This window comes from Xyrauchen texanus, chromosome 46 (assembly GCF_025860055.1).
Source record: "Xyrauchen texanus isolate HMW12.3.18 chromosome 46, RBS_HiC_50CHRs, whole genome shotgun sequence".
NCBI lineage: Eukaryota > Metazoa > Chordata > Actinopteri > Cypriniformes > Catostomidae > Xyrauchen > Xyrauchen texanus.
This window is the reverse complement of record NC_068321.1, coordinates 16,224,900-16,247,150: the sequence shown is the minus strand read 5'-3', so window position 1 is coordinate 16,247,150 and position 22,251 is coordinate 16,224,900. Positions and strand designations below refer to the sequence as shown.

Below are 22,251 nucleotides of genomic sequence, written 5' to 3'. Positions count from 1 at the left end.
ACTTTATCTTTAGTTTTTCTCTTTCTGACAGTTCTGTCTATGGACAGACGGACTCAACGTGTTGTTGGGCAAAGAGATGAGCAGTGAGAGCATGCGCAGCGAACTGGAGATCCTCCTCTCAATGGAAATCAAGCTTCGCCTCTTAGACCTGGAGAATGTCCCCATCCCAGACACGGCCCCACCCATCCCCAAACCACCTAGCAACTTCAACTTCTGCTACGACTTCAGCCAAGCTGAACAGTAATGTGCCGGACACCCATAAATGTTTGGTCATCCATAATTACTGCATTACCAAGAAGGATAACAACTGGATGCTGGAAAATGGCCACTAAGTGGTAGCTCTGACACAGTAAGGTTTTGCAGTTGGGAGTGTAAAGACATTGAATAAACATTTCAGGGCTTAATATAAGTTAGAGCGCCTTGTACAATCATAGAGAGATTGCAGAACTTTTGATTTAATTATGCATCCTTCTATGGCGCTGTGCTATAATCTAAGTGCCTGCGGTGAATGAGATGGCCTTGCAGTGGGAGTTGCTTTTTGTTAGCTTTCAGCATGGAATATTGCCTCAAAATGTGCCTTTCCGACACTTGTACGATAGACTTGTATGATATTCTCTCATTAGGTCCTTACGCACACTTTTTTTTCTTCCTATTATTACTTGTTTAGCTTCTACCAAACAATTTGAAATCTACTAAATGGCATTTAATGAGACCAAGCAATTTATTAGGACGGAAACATGGAAATATTTGTCAGAAACAGTGTTTAAAGACGTTATTAGAGATTGTTGGTATCCTCCAAGTTTGTAATGGCTTTAAAGGGATCATTCACACAAAAATGAAAATTCTGTCATTTACATAAACTGTTTTCCATTCAATGAATTGTTACTGAGGCTGATATTCTGATAAAAATCTCTTTTTGTTCTGTGGGAAAAAATTCTTACAGGTTTAAAACAACATGATGGTGAATAAACGATGACAGAATTTTAGTTTTTGGATGAACAATACCTTTAAGACTCAGAGTGGTACATTTTCAACAGGTACAATGTTAAAGCTTAATGTATTCACTGTCAATCAGTACAACCTCAATTCCAAAAAAGTTGGGACAGTATGAAAAATGCTAATAAACAAAAAGGAGTGATTTGTAAATTATATTCACCCTTTGCTAAATTGAAAACACTACAACTACATATTATATGATGTTTTACCTTGTTCAAATAAAATGATTGCAACATGCTCCAGAAATGTTGAGACAGGGGGCAAATTGAGACTAATAACAATTTGTCGAGTTGAAATAACAAGGCGATGTGAAACTGGAGATGTTAAACAGTTGAGGTAATCGTGTCATAGTATATAAGGAGGCTCCAAAAACAGCCTAGTCCTACAAGAGCAAGGATCATTCGAGACTTGTCAATTTACCAACAGATGCTTCAGCAAATAATCCAGCACTTTAAGAACAATGTTCCCCAAAGACAAATTGGAAGGATTTTGGATATTTCACCCTATAGAGTGCCCAATATAGCTAAAAGATTCAAGGAATATAGTAAAATCTCGGTGCGTAAAGGGCAAGACGAAACCCACTTCTAAATGTACGTGATCTCAAATCCCTCAAATATCACTGTCTTAAAAACATCATTCATCTGTAATTGATATGATCATGGGTTTAGGATTACTTTAGTAAACCTTTGTTAGTCAACACCATTCGCCACAGCATCCACAGATGCAAGTTAAGACTTAATTATTCAAAGCAGAAGCCCTAAATCAACACTATCACAGAACCGCTGCCGACTTCTCTGGGCTCGGTCTCATCTGAGATGGAGAGTAGAACAGTGGAACCATGTTTTTTGGTATGATGAGTCCACATTTCAAATAGTTTTTGAAAAACACAGCCGTCGTGTTCTCCGGGCCATAGAAGAAAAGGACCATCCAAGCCTTTATCAGCGTCAGGTCCAAAAGCCAGTGTCTGTATGGGCCAGGGGTGTGCCAGTGCCCATGGCATGGGTAACTCACGCATCTGTGAGGGCATCATTAATGCAGACAGGTATGTACAAATTTTGGAGGAGCATATACTGCCATCCAGCACCATCTTTTCCAGGGACATCCCGGAATTTTCAACCATCTCCAATTGAGAATGTGTGGTGCATTATGAAGCGCACAATACGGCAACAAAGACCCCGTACAACTGTGCAGCTGCATAATGGATGAATGAGGGAAAATTCCACTTTTTAAACTTAACAAACTTGTGTCTTCAGTGCCCAAATGCTGAAGTGTTATTAGAAGAAGTTGTTTCACAGTGGTAAACTCTCGACTGTCCTAACTTTTTTGGAGTGCCGTATTGTGCAATCATCTGATTTGAAATAACTGTACATTTAAAAAAAAAAAAAAAAACAGAACAATGAAATTCACAAGGTAAAACATATGTTTAGTTGTAGTTTAGAAAAGGGTGAATATAATTTTAAAATCACTCATTTTTGTTTTTATTAGCATTTTTCATACTATCCCAACTTTTTCGTAATTGGGGGTTTTATAGACTTAAATTCAACAGTTGAATAGTTTGCAAGGTACATACAGTATATTTCACTTCAGCAACGCACAATGTGAAATTCAGCTATACAATAGAGAGTGATGCATGGGTGCCATATTTACAATGGAGGCATGCGCTGTATATTTATCTATAATGTTTTCATAAATAAAAGTATGTTGCGTAACTAGATGCACACAAACAGTAAGTGTTTTGGAGTAAATTAAACATGTGAAATTGATTCCTGAGAGAATTGATTTGGTTTGGTCCATAAGGAAAATGCTTTGAAACTGAACATTTGCATGTTGTAATAGAGGAGTAGATTGCCCAAGTGTGATTTTGATGACACTGCATAAATATATTGGTATGTGATTTGTATTTTCAGGGTTGTAGTTTTATCACAAAACACAAGCATCCAGGTGTAAACTGATAAATCAAGGAAATTTACAATTACACCTGATATATAACTATTTTATATTTGGTCAAATTAATCCATTTTGATATAGCCACTTGATTTCTCCATAAATGTAATTTTTTTTTTTTCTCAAAATGCTGATACCCTTGTATGGGTTATATTTATGTCAGTATTCTGTAGGGAAGATGCACTGTATTCATGATGATTCCGTTTTTAAAATATTATTTAATTACATTTTATCAAGAATAAGGTACCTCCACTAACTATTTTTGGCTAAAGGTCTGATTGTGGATTTAATGCCACATAACCAGCACTTAGTATGCTGATTAAAATACATCAAATGTTTTATGTTTCAAGATCAAATAAATGTTTTTAAAGTTTGAAGACCTATGGCTACTGCATGAATGGAGTTGAAAAATTTATTGTGAACTTGTGCCATAATTCTCTGATTTTTAGTGTTCTTTTGTGGTACTCACACATCTAATGATGTCATTGTTTCTTTTTCTGTTAGATCAATCCATTTACTGTATTCACTGTCCTGTACATAGCTTTCTTTTTCAAACTTCTAGTATTGTTTAACGATTTTGACGTGACCACTTTATCACCTGAAAATGATATGTGATGATAATTCAAGATTTTTTTTCCCCTTTGTATGGAATAAAATATAATATAAAAGCTTTAATGTCTTTATCTTATTTGTTTTGTTATGGTAACAAAATCAATTGTATGTATCAATTGTTTCTCCTGCTGGGTAAAACACCAAAGTCATGAGTTAAATTCCCAGGAGACACAAATACTTATTAAATGTGTACCTTGAATGCATTAGAAGGGGCCGTACACACGGAATGCACTAGACATAAGTCTTTGACCACTGCACCTTGTTTTTTAGATGCCGCATCAAGTTAGAAGATCTTCAAGCTTTAAAGTCTGTCTTAAAGGAATTTTCATTTTTGGGTGAACTATTCCTTTAAAACACTTGGTCCTCAGGATCCTCTGTGGGTGTGGCTCTGGAGGCACACGGTTCTTAGGGGGTCGGATCATACAGTTTGCCTCATTCACAAAAAAATCCAAAGTATGAGAACTTGTGGAGTTGGAAGGAAATATTAAAAGTGCAGAGACAGAGCTGAAGTGTCAAATGTCATCTGATGGCCTCAGAAATGACTCGATTAAAATACAGATATAATACAATTTTGTAGTGGAAGGTGGATTTTTGGCTATTCAGGGCAAAACAGTCATACTTTGGTTCCAAGGACAAAGCAGGGAAGCATTTGGCTAGATACCTAAAACAGAGAGTGTCTTTTTCTACCATTCCCACAGTGAAATCTGCTGGTGGTGAAATATTTGCCTTGACCATTGAAGTTAATAATGCTTTTAAAGTATTCTATCTTGATCTCTATAGTTCCAAGTCTTCGTCTACTGATGAGGATAATAGAAATTTTGAGGAACAATTAGATCTCACTAAACTGATGACTGAGCAAAGATATTCTCTTGATTCTGAAATGACCTTGGAGGAGCTTAGCGAGGTAATTAAGGCCATGTTTCTTATCTTTCTTTTCTTATTACTGTAAGATTTAATGAAAAATGTTAATTACCAAAAAAATAAGAAATGAGCGGACACAGACCATATTCTCATTTAATCTGCAATTAATGTCCTATGCAAAGAAAATGCAGTATTTTGTAATTGATTCTTCTTTAATATCAGAGCTAAAAGTGCTTTAATTATATTTCTTCAAATGATTAACATTTCTTGTATTACAGATATTATTTATAGTACCATCTGCGCCGTTGACAAAGCGACACTGGACTTTCTCGAGGAATGGCAGGCGAGACTGAAGGTGGTCCACTTGGTGCACTGTAATGTCTTTACACATGGAGATATCGAGGGTTCTCAGTCTGTCACAGTGCAGCGCAATTATAGAAAGAGTTCTACAGGAACAAATTAATCGGGTTAAGCAATGATCAAAAAGCGAAGCTCTCTGGTAAGTTTGACGTAAGCATTTAGTGCAATATGTCAAATCAGTCCCACACAGTCTTAAACTAACTATGATGGCTATTTCCCCATCCTTTTACTATTTTAAAGATGATTACAATTTGACATAGTTTTGGCAGGTTTTGTAATATTTTTTAATTTGGATCAAGATGTCTAATTTTGTCCCAGATACTGTAAGTCAAGTCTAAGAAGTAAGCAGAAGTGTAGGAAATCCTTTTCTAATACTGGAAATGAAACAAAAGTATGTATATCATAACTGCTATGTAAGCTTTTATCTATCAAGACCACAAATTTTTTTTTATTTTGAACAAAAACATAACATTAGTTGAGCTTACTCACTCGTTAGTTATGGCATTGCAGCAGGCCAGGTACAGGTGTTGTAGTCTGTGAAGGAGTGGGAGAGCCCGTACCATGCCCTGGTCACTGATCTGGGGACAGTGGCTGAGGGCCAAGCTGGTGAGGCTGCGGCAGTGATAGGCTACAGACACCAAGCTTTCATCACTAATCTCAGGCAGCATAGAAAGTGAGAGATGCCGCAGCTCCGGGAAACGGAGTACCTGAGGGTACCAGGAGAAGTGTTTAAAGGAATAGTTCACCCAAAATGAAAATTCTGTCATAATTTACTCGCACTGTCATTCGAAACCCGTATGACTTACACAGAAGGAAGGAGTTATATATAACAGAATGTCCAAGCTGCTCTTTTCCATAAAAATAAAAGTGAATGTGACCAAGGATGTTAAGGATTCTTAGTGAATAATGACTTAAAGTTCAGTCTGTTTTACACACAAAGTTATCATATAGTTTCGGAGGACTTATGCACAAGTCATATAAACATATTTTATGATGCTTTTATGTCCTTTTTGGAGCTTAACAGCTCCTGGTCCCTATTCTCTTTCAATGTATGGAAGAGAATAGCTCGGATATCCTGGTAATCTTGTTCCATAAAAGAGAAAGTTATACAAGTTTAATTATGACACAACTGTCATTTTGGGTAAATTATCCCTTTAACATTCAACATGACAGTCTGTAATATAATTTTACCAATGGAGGATCAAAATATCACAGATTGACCTTTCTGCACAATGCAAACTTCAAATACAAGTATCATCACTCACAATAAACATTTATACAACCTCTCCATTATGTTACTGACCTGTGTAATACTGGTGTCAGTTAATTTAGAGCAGGCTGATAGGTCCAGTTTCTGAAGGTCCCTGATGGCCAACAGGGATGCTCCTGCCTGTTCCGTGAAAGCACCCAGGTCCTTATCTGTCACTAGCTGTGGTTTCTCCTGGAAAGGCAGACTGTGTGGCTGGAGAAATTCCATGTTAACAAATGTCCTAAAAAAGCAGTTGGCAGTCCAAAGGTGCAAAGGTTTTTAAACTTCTTTATGAATTAACAAAGTGACTGATGAGTTTGCAGGTTAGTGTATGAAACTGGTGTAACTGTGCAAACTGAACATTTATTATGCAATTTCTCTGTATGTAGCACTGAATAGGTCTTTCATTCAAGCTGTCAAACCACAAAATGATATTTTTAATTGTAAATACAGTGTGTAGGCTATATGAAAGATAGATATACACAATATATCTTACAGTAATGACTCGAGTAAATAATGTCCTTTGATAAAGATTTGGGTCTAATTTAATGGAATTTAAAGTGACCCACTTTACCAAGGTTTTGTGGAGCAATATGTTTGAAAAAACAGACTATTGTGCAAAAGTCCTGATACATATAGATAATCTGGAAAATCTTCTGATTATGGATGGATGAAAATGAATTGATTCCAAGCCTACTGGTGGCTATAATTCATTAAATAACTTGAAATGACATAGTTTATAATATTAATGAAAAAATTAAAAGGTACACTACAGAGGAATTCTCATTAAATTTTTAGTTACATAAAAAATCTTTTCAAAAGCACATTTTTGCAAACAATAATGATTATCCATTCAAAGCTGTCAGGTTAAATTTCATATCTGTAAACAAAAACAGAAGCTTGCTCAGGTGGCATAGTTTTTGGATTTATGTCTACTATTTGTGACTCTTGGTGTAGCTAGTAAGATCTGCTCTCATGATCATTTGATTTTTGAGTGATGGTAAATGGTCTGCACTTTAACCTTAGAGGTTACCAAAGCGCTTTATACTGTCCCATTCACCCATTCACACACACATTCACACTCGCACTCATACACCAATGATGATGAATGTTCTTCTGCAAGCAACTTGCAATTTAATCACTGATCTTAATAGAGAGCCCAGAATAATACTGTGTACCTTTAATATAATAAAAATAATAAAGTTATACATTAAGAGGACTAGAGTGTAGCAAAATCCCTAGAATCACACCTCTTTGTCTCTTGGTTCACAATGCTTGGTGGGCTCCACCATCCCCAGCAGCCCCCAATCTGAGATCTCTTTACACCAGCCAAGTCGCAAAACCACCAGGCCAGGCAGGTAGGTTGCAATGGCGTGGACGCTCAGGTCAGTGAGGCAGATGCACGAGGTGAGGTCCAGCTCTCTTAGGTTACTGCCTAGCAGCTGTGTCAGGGAGTATATGACTGAATCCTGTTTGGAAAAAGGAGAGAATATAAAAAACAATTAGCTGAAATGGGTTAGTCAATACATGGTTAGGGTTGGGTGATACGGCTATTAAATTGTCAATTTTTCAGCCTTTTGTCAATATCCAATTTGTATTTTGAGATTTATTTTTGTATCTTGATAGTTATATCTGTTGTTTTATGTCATTATATGTAGTGTTGAAGTCACAAGTTTACATACACTTAGGTTGAAGTCATTAAACACATTTTTTAACCACTCCACAGATTTCATATTAGCGAACTACGCATATTTTTTGGCAAGTCATTTAGGACAATACTTTGTGCATGACATGAGTAATTTTTCCAACAATTGTTTACAAACAGATTGTTTAACTTTTAATTGACTATATCACAATTCCACTTGGTCAGAAGTTTGCATACACCAAGTTAACTGTGCCTTTAAGCAGCTTGGACAATTCCAGAAAGTGATGTCAAGCCTTTAGGCAATTAGCTTCTGAATGGCTAATTGGAGTCAACTGGAGGTGTACCTGTGGATGTATTTAAGGCCTACCTTCAAGCTCAGTGTCTCTTTGCTTGACATCATGGGAAAATCAAAAGAAATCAGCAAAGACCTCAGAAAAACAATTGTGGAACTCAACAAGTCTGGTTCATCCTTGGGAGCAAATTTCCAAATGCCTCAGGGTATCACGTTCACCTGTATAAACAATAGTATGCAAAAATAAACATCATGGGACCAAGCAGCCATGGAAGGAGATGCATTGTGTCTTCTAGAGATGAACGTAGTTAGGTGTGAAAAGTGCAAATCAATCCCAGAACAAAAGCAAAGGACCTTGTAAAGATGCTGGAGGAAACAGGTAGACAAGTATCTATATCCACAGTAAAACGAGTCCTATATCAAAGTAACCTAAAAGGCTCCTAAGCAAGGAAGAAGCCACTGCTCCAAAACCGCCATAAAAAAGCAAGACTACAGTTTTCAAGTGCAAATGGGGACAAAGATCTTACTTTTTAGAGAAATTTCCTCTGGTCAAATGAAACAAAAAATGTACTATTTGGCCATAATAACCATCGTTTTGTTTGAAGGAAAAAGGGTGAGGGCTTCCAAGCCAAAGAACACCATCCCAACTGTGAAGCATGGGGATGGCAGCATCATGTTGTGGGGGTGCTTTACTGCAGGAGGAACTGGTGCATGGGGAGGGAAAATTATGTGTATATATATTGAAGCAACAGCTCAAGACATCAGCTAGGAAGTTCTTCCAAATGGACAATGACCCCAAGCATACCTCCAATGTTGTGGCAAAATGGCAACAAAGTCAAGGTATTGGAGTGGCCATCACAAAGCCCTGACCTCAATCCGAAAGAAAATTTGTGGGCAGAACTGAAAAAGCGTGTGCGAGCAAGGTGGCCTACAAACCTGACTCCGTTATACCAGTTCTGTCTGGAGAAATGGGCCAAAATTCCAGCAACTTATTGTGAGAAGCTTGTGGAAGGCTACCAAAAACATTTGACCAAAGTTATACAATTTAAAGGCAATGCTACCAAATAATAACAAAGTTTATGTAAACTTCTGACCAACTGGGAATGTGATGAAAGAAATAAAAGCTGAAATAAATAATTCTCTCTACTATTATTCTGACATTTCACATTCTTAAAATATAGTGATCCTAACTGACCTAAGACAGGGAATGTTTTCTACTATTAAATGTCGGGAATTGTGAAAAACTGAGGATTTAAATACATTTAAATGTATTTGGCTAAGGTGTATGTGAACTTCTGACTTCAACTGTATGTTTAAATGTATATGTTTTATGTATGTATAAATCGTTTCCATTTGCAATGGAAGCTTCTGTCACCATGACAAATTCCTTGAGTGTGTAAGCATACTTGGCAATAAAACTCATTCGGATGCATTTTCTCTAAAATGGCTTAACTGGGTGATTCTGGGAGATAAATAATCAAAGCATGTTTTCCATACTAAATAAGTACAAGGTAGAATTACAATCATTATTTAATTTAATTAATATGCTATTATATAACAATAAATGGTAAATGTAGCAATAGGTTAATATTGCTGTTTGTTTATTACTAAAACTATTTTGATACATAATGAGAGAAATGATGATGAAAACTAATCACTGAGTCAGAGCTTTGTTTTGTTTGAGCACCGATTATGGTTAATAAGTTGACAATGAGCCAGTTTGCATGCACACCAATACTGATTACACCTAATAATTAGCTTATTCAAAAAATCATACAAAGCAAAAAAAACAACAACACTTTTACATGAGATTTGATGTAATCTAGTAATTCTCAGATTTTAACGTCAAACGTTGAAGAGGCATACACACTTGCCAGTGAAGGTGTTTACATGCAACACAGAAACTGAGTAATGAGCAAATAAATTACACACGTCGATTGGTTTATTATTAAACTATTTATGACCTTACACCGATAAAGGAAAGCCGTTTAACACGTTGACATGACCACACACGCTGCTGGCTTATAAACCACAATTGGTGTAAGAATGTGCATGTAAATGCACTCAATGTGTGTAGTCATGTAAACGCCTTAAACAGCTTTCCTTTATCGGAGTAAGATCATAAACGGTTTAAGCATAAAACGATCGGCTAGCATAGATTATTTCCCATTACTCTGGTTTCATGTTGCATGTAAACACCTTTACCCGCATTCTTACCGACTTATCCAATGTGCACAAGTGTGCATGCCTATTTTGACATCAAAAGGAAAGACTAAACAGATGAAGATTTACTTGCGCTGTCTGATTTTTTTTTACAAGCTAATTTTTGGTAGTTATCAGCATTTTGTTATGCATGTAAACACTAATTGAAACTGAAAGTTTTAGCTGATTCACATAAGTGAATCGAACTTGCCATCTCTAATGCCATTTTTGCTATTAAAACATCTCTGTGTTAATGTTCTTATACTTGCGAATCGCGAGACAAGGAAGGATTGCAAAGATAATCTAATAAAACATTCTTTAGGAAACTTAATTTCAAAATAAAGGTCCATTCAAATCTTTGCAATATTCGCGATGTTGCATAATTTTATATCGGCACCACTGCGAATATACTGTCAACATTCAATCAGTCTTATACACGGTCATACATCTTCCAAATTATTGACGCACATGCAAAACCTCTTATATTCAATATTCCTTCAAAGTCTCACCCCTATATATGTGCAATTCCTAAGGCTCAGGATCTTCAGTTGAGCCCTGGGCTGTGGAGCGGACAATCCCTTTACCAGATCTGCACCACTGACATGCAGACACTCCGACAAATCAAGAGTGCTCAAACAAGGCAATGCCATCAACTCGGCCAAGCCTTTATTCATTATCTTACAGTCCTGAGACAGGGAGAGCGAATTTAACTCCTTCAGCTTGGTTGCAACAGCCAGCACTGTCCTACTCGATAACTCTGTACACGCACTTAGGTCCAACATCTTCAGAGCATTCTGATGCGTGCAGAGGACTTCCATGGCATAGTCAGTCAGCTCTTTACAGCCACGGAGACTCAACTCCTCTAGACGGAGGCCTGGCACCTGGGCAATGGAGCGCAGGGACTCAGGAGTGATGCTGGTGCGACTCAAGTCCAAGCTGCGAAGTGTGGAAGCTTGCTTCTGTAAAAGACTCAGGAGGTTACGGAGAGAGACGAGAGCGGAGGAGCCAGACCCAACTGGACAACCTCGGTACGGGTCGAATTCGAAAGCGATGTGGCATCCAGCCAGGGCCAGTTGACGTAACCTGGGCACGCAACTGGTTAGCCGGTTGAAAGAGAGGTCTGAGAGATAGCGGAGATCAGACAGGTCCAGTTCTTCCAAGTTCCTCAATGCATGATGGACCTATGAATGGATAATGATAAAATGACACGGTCCAAAATTAACACTCGCCAAGCACTGAATGTGAATAAAAATGGCTTCAGCAAAGAAATAAAACAAAGCTACTCGGCATTGGCCAATACAATCATAAAGAACCACAGCATTGGCCTATATGGACTCATGTTCACAGATAAAATGAAACTGAAGGTAAAGGTGCAACCTGCTGACGGTGTTCCTCTCTGGACAAAAAGGCTCCAGACATAAAGAGGCTGTCCAACCCCTGAAGGTCCAGTTTGTGGAGGCTGGTCAGATGTGGTAGGAGGCCCAACAGTGAGGATTCAGTGATGCTGCTGCCAGGTAGAGCCAAAGTGTCCAAGAAAGGGCCGAGGTGAGTCCCAACCTCCACTAGCACCTGTCTTGACAGACTGGACCCATCAAGATGGAGGATTATTAAGCCACATCGAGGGCGCCTTGCAAGTGCCCGGATAAAGTCCAATGAAGATGGTGAAACAGGGAACTTGAATGTGACATTTTTCTGCAGTAAAGTATATGCAATTAAAACCAGAGATGGACCAAAAATCTTGATATTCAAATGAAAATGAGAACAACCTGAAAACGATTGTCCTGGCTTGCTTCATACCAACTCTTACAGACCAGTGATGCCTCTTTGCGGTCCGTTACATGAAGATAACTCAATATATATGAGATTATCTGGAAGAAAGACACAGGTTATGCTCTCTTTTGTAAAGTTCTCAAGAACATGTAACATTATGTTTTCACATTATGAAAATGAAGCCTGTTTTAGGACCATTAAGATTTTATTTTTTCCAATGTGACATTATTTTCATTACAATTAAGCACAATTTCCCTCCCAATTAATATTGCTGTAATGCTAACAATTTACATTGTAAAGTATTTATACTGTACATCTTGGTAGTTTTTCTTGGAGTGCCTTTCACTTTTATGCTGTTTTAATAGTAAGAAATCACTATATTGCAGTATTTTAAAGGTAGGTACACACGTATCAGCTGCTGATATTTATCAGCCAATTATTAACCAAATTAAAACCATCGGCGTATCGGTTATAAGCATGAAAACACTGATATGAAAAATTATGGTTAATTTATAATTAATTCATAGAACGACTCGGTTACTAACGTAACCTCGGTTCCCTGAGAGAAGGGAACGACTATTGCGTAAGTAGCTTACGCTATGGGAAAACTCAGTTTCTCGAGAAATATTGAAGTCTTTATGTAAAACGCATTGCAGCTGCACAGCAGACAGTGATGAGCGAGGCAGCTCGGTCATTGGCTGTGCTGCAGCAACTGCTCGAACCCCGCATTCGCGCGCTCAGAGCCTGCTGAAATTAGCATATGAGGGCTATATAATGAACGTCCCGTCATGCCAGTTCTTTTAGGTTCAATCGACTGAAGCGAACTGACCAAGCACAGACACGGCAGCTTACGCAATAGTCATTCCCTCCTCTCAGGGAACCGAGGTTACGTTAGTAACCGAGTCGTTCCCTATCGAGAGGTCTCTCCTATTGCGTAAGTAGCTTACGCTATGGGAACACCATGTAAAACGCCGTGCGTGCTGACTTCGCTCTATAAAGCCAGAGGCAGGTGCCTGAGCCTTAAAGCAAAGTGATATTCCACGAGCCGGCCAGCGGCGAGCTATATAGTGGGGTATGACAGGGCGCCCTTGCCTTCAAGGTGGGGCGCTCCTTGTACAAACACAAGCACATATCTCATGTACTGAGCTTTTGTGTACTGGTACGCATAATAAACCCTCTAAGTCGGTCAGAGACGGACCTTATAAGGGAGATGATGCCCAGCATATACATACTCCAGTTCATTCCACAGTCAGACTGATATAATGTTGGAATGCAGTGAGGGGACCTGTAGGTTATAAAACCTGATAAATGTCGAAGGCGAGGCCCAGCCTGCCGCCGCACAAATATCTTCAATGGGTATCCCACTTGACCATGCCCACGAGGAGGCCATGCTCCTCGTAGAGTGAGCTCTGACACCTAAGGGGCATTGAAGGCCCTTGGCTCCATAAGCTAGCGCTATAGCATCCACTATCCAGCGCGATATTCGTTGCTTTGAGACAGCGAGACCCTTAGTTCGGCCGCCAAAGCATACGAATAATTGTTCCGTCTGTCTGAACAGGGCAGAACGTTCCAAATATACTCTGAGCGCCCTGACCGGGCAGAGTAAATTTGCATCACCTTCGTCTGCTGAGGACGATAGCGCTGCCAGAGATATCACCTGTGCTCTGAAGGGTGTAGAGAGCACCTTAGGAATATACCCGTGCTTTGGCCTAAGGACAACTCTGCAGTCGTTAGGTCCAAATTCCAGGCAAGCAGCGCTTGATGACAGCTCGTGCAGGTCGCCCACTCTTTTAACTGAAGCGAGTGCCAGCAAGAGCGTGGTTTTGAGCGAGAGCTGCTTGAGGTGCACGGTTCGGAGAGGTTCGAACGGGGCACCTTTGAGTGCGTCCAAGACCGTGGCCAGGTCCCAGATCGGCACCGAAGGTGGGCGAGGAGGGTTCATCCTCCTAGCGCCTCTTAGGAAACGAACGATCAGATCGTTTTTTCCTAATGAATGTCCTTTATCAGGATTGTGTGACGCCGCTATGGCAGCCACATAGACTTTGAGCGTGGAGGGTGTGCGGCCCGCCTCCAGCAGCTCCTGCAAAAAGGCGAGTACACTTGGTATCTCGCACGTTTTGGGGTTCAAGCTCTTGGTATCACACCAGTCACTGAACACTTTCCACTTTTGGGCATACAAGCGCCTCGTAGAGGGGGCTCGCGCCTCAGTAATGGTTTTCAGAACTCCACTGGGGAGGTTCTCGGAAACCCGTTGAGGGGCCATGCATGGAGGGCCCACAGATCGGGGCAGGGATGAAGAATCATCCGGCTGGCCTGTCCGAGGAGGTCTTGCCTCAGCGGAATCGGCCATGGGGCAGATTGCATCATCTGTACCAGCTCTGGAAACCACGTCTGGTTTTTCCAGAGTGGGGTTACCAGGAGCACTGCACATTTCACCTCCCTGATCCGACTGATGACCTGAGGCAGCATCGCGATCGGGGGAAAAGCATACAAGGGGCGGCTCGGCCAAACTTGGGCGAGCGCGTCCGTGCTTTTTGAGAAGAAGAGAGGGCAGTGCGCGTTTTCCTTGGAGGCGAAGAGGTCCACCTCTGCCTCGCCAAAGGTTCGCCATAACCACTGAACCGTCAGAGGGTGGAGAGACCATTCTCCTGGGAGAACTTTGTCTCTGGATAGCATGTCCGCTCCTTGGTTCAGGACGCCTGGCACGTGCGCTGCCCTTAGCGAGCGCAGGTGGTGTTGTGACCATAGGATGAGCTCCCTGGCCATAGAGTGCAGGGAGCTCGACCTGAGTCCACCTTGGCGATTTATATAGGAAACTACCGTCATGTTGTCCGTTCGGACCAGGACGTGTTCGTTTCGCAGGTACGGAAGCAGGGCTCTGAGAGCCAATGCGACCGCTTTCATTTCCAGACAGTTTATGTGTAGGCGCTTTTCCGGGTTTGACCAAAAGCCGGAAACAGGCCTGCCCTCGTAAAGGGCCCCCCATCCTATTTTGGAGGCATCTGTCGTGATCATTTTTCTCCACGTATTCACGCCCAGACTCACGCCGGTTTGATACCAGTTTATGGCTTTCCAGGGCGTCAGGGCTTTTATACAGCCGTGATACGCTCTGATCAAAAAGTGGCCCGAGCGCCACGCGTGACACGGCTCTTGAGCCAGCGCTGGAGAGGACGCATGTGCAACAATCCTAGCTGGAGTACAGCTGATGCCGAGGCCATGAGGCCGAGCATTCTCTGAAATCGTTTGACGGGGGCGTGCGCGCCCGTTCTGAACGATGTTGCAAGGCGTCGAATAGAGAGCGCGCTCAGTCTAGCACTATTCCCAGAAAATAAATATTCTGGCTGGGGGATAGCACGCTCTTTGCAAAATTTATTCTCAGACCCAGGCATTGTAAATGGCTGATAGTCCAAGATCTGTGTGTCATTAACTGAACCTCTGATTGTGCTATGATTAGCCAATCGTCGAGGTAATTCAGTATCCGCACTCCCTGCTGTCTCAGGGGGGAAAGTGCTGCGTCCATACATTGCGTGAATGTATGGGGGGCCAATGATAGGCCGAATGGTAGTACTGTGTACAGGTATGACTGTCCCTCGAAAGCGAATCTCAGAAAGGGCCTGTGGTGAGGCGCTATCGGGATGTGAAAGTAAGCGTCTTTCAAATCCACTGATAGAAACCAATCCCCGGGGCGAACTTGCGCGAGGATATGTTTGGTTGTTAACATTCTGAACGAGCGAATCATTAACGCTTTGTTCAGATGTCTGAGATCCAGGATGGGGCGAAGGCCACCGTCCTTTTCCGGGACGAGAAAATAGCGGCTGTAAAAACCCGCCTCGCTCAAAGAGGGAGGAACAGTTTCTATAGCGCCCTTCTCTATCAGTTTGAGCACCTCGGTGCGTGGAACATGTGACACATCTTTCCTCACTTTCGTCTCGACCACCGCTGAAAAGCGGGGTGGTCTGCGAGCGAATTGAAGTGAGTATCCGTGTTTTATTATGTTCAAAACCCATTTCGGCATGTCGGGGATTTTTTCCCAGGCTTCTGCTCGCACAGATATGGGCTGAATGCCGGCTGGGGGCGTGTCGCAGTGACGTATGGGCCCCGCCGGCAAATCGCTTTGTGCTAACACAGAATCTACGGCTCTCAGAGGCGCAGGTGCGCGCTGAGCAGCCGTATTGAGTGCCGAGTGCAGAGGTGCATGTGAGAGTACAGGCACATGCGCTATTTCCGAAATGCTCACAGCATGAGTCGGAGAGGTGCTTGAAACTGTATGAACAGTGTTTTGAAGTGGGGGTGCATTCATCATTATGGGCACGCGCGCCACATTCATAAAGCTTTCCGCATTTAGCGGGGAGTTTCTTAGCTCGCGCATTGCATCTGTGATGTTTGCGGCATAGCTGTTTGAAACTGTGTGGGTAGCTGTGTGTAGGGGTGCGTGCAATACGGCAGGCACACGCGCTACACTTATAGCACTTCCCGTTTTTACTGGGGAAGTGTTTATAACTGTGGGAACAGTGCTTGTGTGTAGTGGTGCATACATGACAATAGGCACACGATCTACATTTTTGAGACATCCAGTCTGAGCTGGGGAGGTGTTTGGCACTGTTTGGACAGTATTGATATGTGGGAATGCGCACTTTAGTGTGGACATGTGAACCCTTAGTGACACAGGCAGAAAATGACTCTTTTGGTGATTTCTGTGTGTCGCCGTGAAAACGGCATTTGATTGCAGGTGAGCGAGTTTTATGACTGGCCCATTGACTGCTGTAAACACATTTCCAGCCGCCTGTAAGGGGACTGGGTAATGTTTTAAATGTTTGCGAGGGAGCGGTCCGGCATTTGCGAGACGCGTACTCCCTCTCTTTCTTCCTGCTGCTAGGAAGACTTACGAGGCTCTGTGTTCAGGGTGATTCTGGGTCGAGGGCCTCGTTGCTCCTGCGGCTTTCTTCGGCCAGCGGAACGCGAGCGGCGTCGAGCGTCCTTTTCAGGTCTGCTCTTCGGCTGGGAGACGGGCGGCTCTGCCCTGGCTCGCTGCTGCTGCTGGGGCGGTTTTTGAGATGAGCTGGAGCGCTTAGGCAGGAAGTGATGCATAGCTTGTGAATCCTTCCGCGCCTCAGTGAAGCGCTCCGTGAAATCTCTCACCGTTAGGTCCGAACAGGCCGCTCGGAGTGACAGGTGCGTCAAGGAAGGGTGCCTTATCCGCGTCCTTCATCTCCGTTAGCGTTAGCCACAGATGGCGCTCAAGGACGATCAAATTAGCCATGGCCCGGCCAATGGATTGGGCGGTGGCCTTTGTGGCTCGCAGAGCTACGTCCGTAGCACTGCGCAGGTCCTTAAAAGCATCGGGTTCAGGTCCAGACTCGTCCATAGAGCGGAGAAGTTTGGCCTGAAACACTTGTAGAACCGCCATCGAATGCAGCGCTGACGCAGCTTGACCGGCGGCGGCGTATGCGCGACCGGTGAGAGCTGATGTGGTTCTGCACGGCTTCGATGGGTGAGAAGCTCTGGCCTTCCATCCAGCGGTGGAGGGTGGGCATAGATGGTTGGCCACAGTCTCCTCTAGGGGCGGAGTTGCCTCGTAGCCTCTTTCTCTCGCGCCGTCCACTGAGGAGAGCGAAGAAGAGAAAGAAGGCTTTAGGCGAGCCGAGTGCGGGGCTTTCCATGACTTTGTGAGCTCGTCGTGCACCTCAGGGAAGAAAGGAGAGGGTCTCTGTCGGGGGGCCTGCCGGCGCCCCTGCAGGAACCACTCATCCAGCCGGCTGCGGGCGGGTTCTTCCGGAGAAGACCAGTCGAGCCCGAGGTCTTCCACGGCCTTAGACAGGATACGGACGATCTCCGAGTCCATGCTGGTGCCCGCGCTCGTGTCCGCTGATGCCGATGGCGCGGGGTCGAACGAGCCCGGCCAGTCGTCGGATGCAGCGTCGAGAGAGGCTGTCATCCTTTCCGTCGTCGTTCCCTGATGTGCCGAATGAGACGAGACCCACCGCTTTGTTGGAGGGGTGCAGGTCCGCTCTCGTGAAATGGACCGGCGGCGGGGAGACATCTGGTAGCGGTGATGCCCGCGGGGACTGAGCCGGCGTGACATCACCGGAGTCGGGGTGCTCTGGCAGCCTCTGTGAGCGGCGCTTTTTCTTGCGCGGCTCGAACAGAGGTGGCAGCACGGGGGCAGCCGGCTCGCTTGCGGTGAAAACGGCAAAGCGAGTGCGCAGCTCGGTGAGGCCCGAATGAGTGCAGCTTCTGCATGGTCCAGACCCAGGCAGCGAGTGCAGATGGTGTGCCGATCTCCGTCGGAAAGAGGGCCTCTGCACGAGGCGCAGGCTGAAGGCATTTGAAACAACGCCTGGAAAATAACTCTTTTACTCTTAAAAGCGTCGCGGGGGCGAACGATTGTTCAGTAAAGGATATGCGATGCGCGCTGGATGGCGTAGCAGAAGGCTTCGAAGGCGGCTGAAGATGCCGGCGTCCTCTCAGCAGTCCCGCTGTAAGCTTGTCCACGGCGGCGAAAGACTCCAAAAATCCGGAGGATCCAGCAAAGAGAAGGTCTTCGCTGAAGGAGATTAAATCTAAAAGAACTGGCATGACGGGACATTCATTATATAGCCCTCATATGCTAATTTCAGCAGGCTCTGAGCGCGCGAATGCGGGACGCGGCCCCATTGGTCACGCGTTCTAAGTCGCCCCGTCACTGGTTCGAGCAGTTGCCGCAGCACAGCCAATGACCGAGCTGCCTCGCTCATCACTGTCTGCTGTGCAGCTGCAATGCGTTTTACATAAAGACTTCAATATTTCTCGAGAAACTGAGTTTTCCCATAGCGTAAGCTACTTACGCAATAGGAGAGACCTCTCGATAGGGAAATAATAATAGCCACAATATGTGGAAGGGTTGGCATTTCTAAGAATATGTAATATTTAATTAATTTTTATTCTTTCTCATTCTGTTGTTAAAGGTGCTATATGTAAGACTGACAACAAATGTTTGAAATGGGTACTGCAGTCCAAATTTAAAATATTGGAGAGACTCGAAGCTCATGCGGGTCGCCAGAATGTTGACATGTAAATTAGCCAACTCAGCATCCGTTTTAAAGGATTTCTGGGCTTTAAGCTGTCTCCATCTTCCAAAGGCATCTCCAATGTTTGTCCTTTTTTACTACACCTCTGGTTGTGGTTGTGTTTAGATGGATGGTTTTTAGATGAGCGGCTTTTTAGGCCAGGTGGAATCTGTTATCTCTGATCCAGTTCGTTTGCTGGCTTCCATGGCTGCAGTACGTGGTGTTGTTTGCCTGCAAACTTTTTCAAATCTGGCAACCTGGCAGTGTTGAAATACTATAGGTGATTGGGCAGTGGGCGGGATCAAACAGGCCAAAACATAAACAGAAATTCCAGCCTGGAATGGAAACTTCAATGTAAAATATACTGGCTGTAGCATTGTTATCACGGAAGCCAGTATTTCAAATTAGCATGTTTCCTAATTCTCTAATGACATATTATGGTCATTTTATGGTTTAGTACAGTAAACATATTACATATAGCACCTTTAATGTTGAAAAGACGGACTTAACAGTTGTGAAAACTGAACTTACATATAGGCTACATGTGGGAAACCATCTAAAATGCTTTAAAACCAGCAGACTTTGACTTCTGAGGTATCTGTTTGATATCCATTAATGCTGCATTATTGACTGAATTAAGATCGAAATCGCAATACCGGCTTGCACGATTATTAAACCTTAAAAGGCTGCATTTCTGCATGCGGTCCCCTCTAGCGGTCTGGATGTCAATTATACCGCTATGATACAGAATTTAAAAGGAGGGTTTTTTGCTTTGGTTTAAACTTTTTCTTTTTCTGTGCGGTGGTTGACATTTCCGTGGAATTTTTTGCTTGTGTTCAACAGATTCAATCCATGTTCAATGGAAATGATTTATTGTTAGAGCAGGGAAAAGATACCTCTTTGTACATTTTTAAAGGCATAATTCCAAAGAAAAGCAGTGATAAGTTGACATAATAAGTTAAGTGGCTAAATAACGGTATTGGATTATGGTATTTTGTTAAAAGCTGTATCGGTCAAAATTTCATAGCGGTGCATCCCTAGTAATTCTAAAAAGAATTATCATTGAACACAATCGGGAATTACAAAAAAGTCAAATGATTCATCAAAGAGTTGGGGTTCTTAAAATATAATTTATTGTCTTTAAGCAATAATATAGTCTAATTTATCCTACCCTTTTTCAGATAAAATGTGACCTGGACATGTTTTTGCAATTCACTTAGGTTTCCCCTACTTATTCTTACATTCAGTAGGGTATCAGTAAATATTCTGGATATTGTATATCAGTTATCTATCGACTACGTACCATAAAACATGTAGCACACAATAAAACACAATAATAATGAGGTAAAACAGCCCCGTAGCAGTACCAAGATACAGTGATGGACCATGAATACAAGTGTCATAGGTATTAATATCTGAAACTGTCACTGATAGTATCAGATGTTAATACTTTGGCACTTGTATATTACCATATTCACATCCATTACATGTTATGAACATGGTACTCAAGGAACTTGTAAAATATGACATCCATGGTAGTGCGCGTGTGTACAGTATGTAAACCAAGTTTAACCCTTTCTGAAAGGCTTAGTGTAGAATATAAACTAATATCTTCTTCACCGATGGTGTCCTATGCTTGAACTACTAGATAAGAGAATTACATCGTCATAAGCAGTACCATGTTAGCTGTAAACAACAGGCCTAATCAGTATCTGATGTATGGACGGACTCACCTCGATGGGTAAGTGTAGACCTTCCATGGCTATGAGCTCACCTCAGGCATGATGACCGTATATTATCAGTTATGCCAATCGTGTTTATAATCGAGATTGTGCCATTAAATTGACAGGCAAGTGTTGGGATTTTCGCGGACTGTCAACTTGCTATACATTCATAGACTCGTTCGAGATGCCAAACTCCTCGCCTTGAAAATAGACGAGAATACACTGCTGCAGTCTGGGAAGGAGTGAAATGTGCTGTCAAGTCGGACATTTCTCACTTCTCGTACTGGATGAGACACATTCGAGATCAAAGGCAGATATCGCGGGATTCACGTTCACGCGCTTTTGCTGAGCTAGTGAATATAATTTAAATTCTGTTGCTTTAAAATGAAATAAATATGATTAAAAAGACATGTAATGTACCTGTTATTTAATTTAGCCAATAAGACGTGTCTTTCCATCCATTTTTAGTTTTAAACTGACATGTATTTGAGATATTTAAGAAATATAATAATAATAAAAAAAATCACATATCCCATACATATATCGTACTGTCAGAGTGTTGGGAATATTCACAGATAATTTATACACATATTTATAGACATAAAACATGATATTAGAGATTAACAAAAAAGAATTATCAAAATTTTTAGAAGAGAACTAAACATCACGAGGTCACATTATAATATGTTGCATTGCCAGACATAATATTTTACACACATTTTAGCTATTTTAAAACTTTACAAGTTTTCAGTGCTTTTTTGTTTTTCATCACGGTTAATTAAGCCAATGAGCATTAAGCTGTATCTTCGCAGTTGTTTCCCATCATGCTTGCAGTTTGCAGCTGGAAAAATCCAACTTCGCGTGCCTTGCTTGAGACTTTTTTGGTATACGTCACCATGATGTCAGAGCAAGCATGTCGGACAGATTTCTAACCGGCATGCACCATGATTAAATTCAAGGGGAAACGTACGAAGGCAGAGTGGCTCCTGTGGTCCCTACCCAACACAACAGTAAAGATGTCAGATAATGGGGTGGGTCAACAGTGACCTGTTCCTGGAGTGGGGAAAACAGTTTCTGCTGCATCTCCCAAAAGGTGACCCACAACCCCATTTGCTGCTAGTGGACTTTGGACTTTTGAACTCTGGACTTTCTTAAAAAAAAACATACCTTGCAATAAAGTTCTTTCTGATTCTACATTGTTAAAAAACATTATATTATAACCTGAGTTATATGAACTTTTAAACAAAGTCAATGTATTCACCCTTAAATGCATTCATTTACCCGGAATTTTTTGGAGTTGTGCCCCCACCTCTTTAGTATTCCTCAATCTTTCTCTTATAAATAGTGTAACTAGCACACACACAATTGCAAAACATACATACATACATAGATATATATAATGGTCTCTAATTTTAACCCATTAGAGACCCACCATGATTTTTTTTATTTGTTTTTTATTTTGGTAGTAGTAGTAATGCATAGTTTTATGTATTATATAGCCATATTTAGGAGTCTGACTGGCCCTTTTGGTTTTTCCTGGGATGCCCTCA

General features: G+C 42.1%; 2 protein-coding genes across 4 annotated transcripts in view; one reads left to right on the top strand and one right to left on the bottom strand.

The window, feature by feature from the left end:
- LOC127638204 (engulfment and cell motility protein 3-like) overlaps nucleotides 1-2,398 on the top strand; it is a 33,388-nt gene extending 30,990 nt beyond the window's left edge. Inside the window, exon 21 of the mRNA XM_052119626.1 lies at nucleotides 32-2,398. Coding sequence (XP_051975586.1) covers nucleotides 32-244 — 213 coding nt within the window. The 3' untranslated portion in view covers nucleotides 245-2,398. The remainder of the gene's footprint in view (nucleotides 1-31) is intronic.
- Nucleotides 2,399-4,589: 2,191 nt separating this feature from the next.
- On the bottom strand, nucleotides 4,590-20,984 carry LOC127638406 (F-box/LRR-repeat protein fbxl-1-like). Of its 3 annotated transcripts, none has more exons than XM_052119921.1 (8): nucleotides 20,711-20,984; nucleotides 11,928-12,029; nucleotides 11,539-11,853; nucleotides 10,671-11,342; nucleotides 7,273-7,491; nucleotides 6,077-6,235; nucleotides 5,263-5,480; nucleotides 4,590-4,859 (listed from the first exon to the last, which is right to left on the bottom strand). In XM_052119921.1, exons 1-8 carry the CDS (start codon nucleotides 20,735-20,737, stop codon nucleotides 4,649-4,651), a joined length of 1,923 nt encoding a protein of 640 aa, XP_051975881.1. In that variant the 5' UTR covers nucleotides 20,738-20,984; the 3' UTR covers nucleotides 4,590-4,648. The 3 variants fall into 3 exon arrangements, with proteins under 3 accessions (XP_051975881.1, XP_051975884.1, XP_051975882.1); XM_052119924.1 differs by having other exon boundaries at nucleotides 6,077-6,214; XM_052119922.1 differs by having other exon boundaries at nucleotides 11,539-11,835.
- Nucleotides 20,985-22,251: the final 1,267 nt, after the last annotated feature.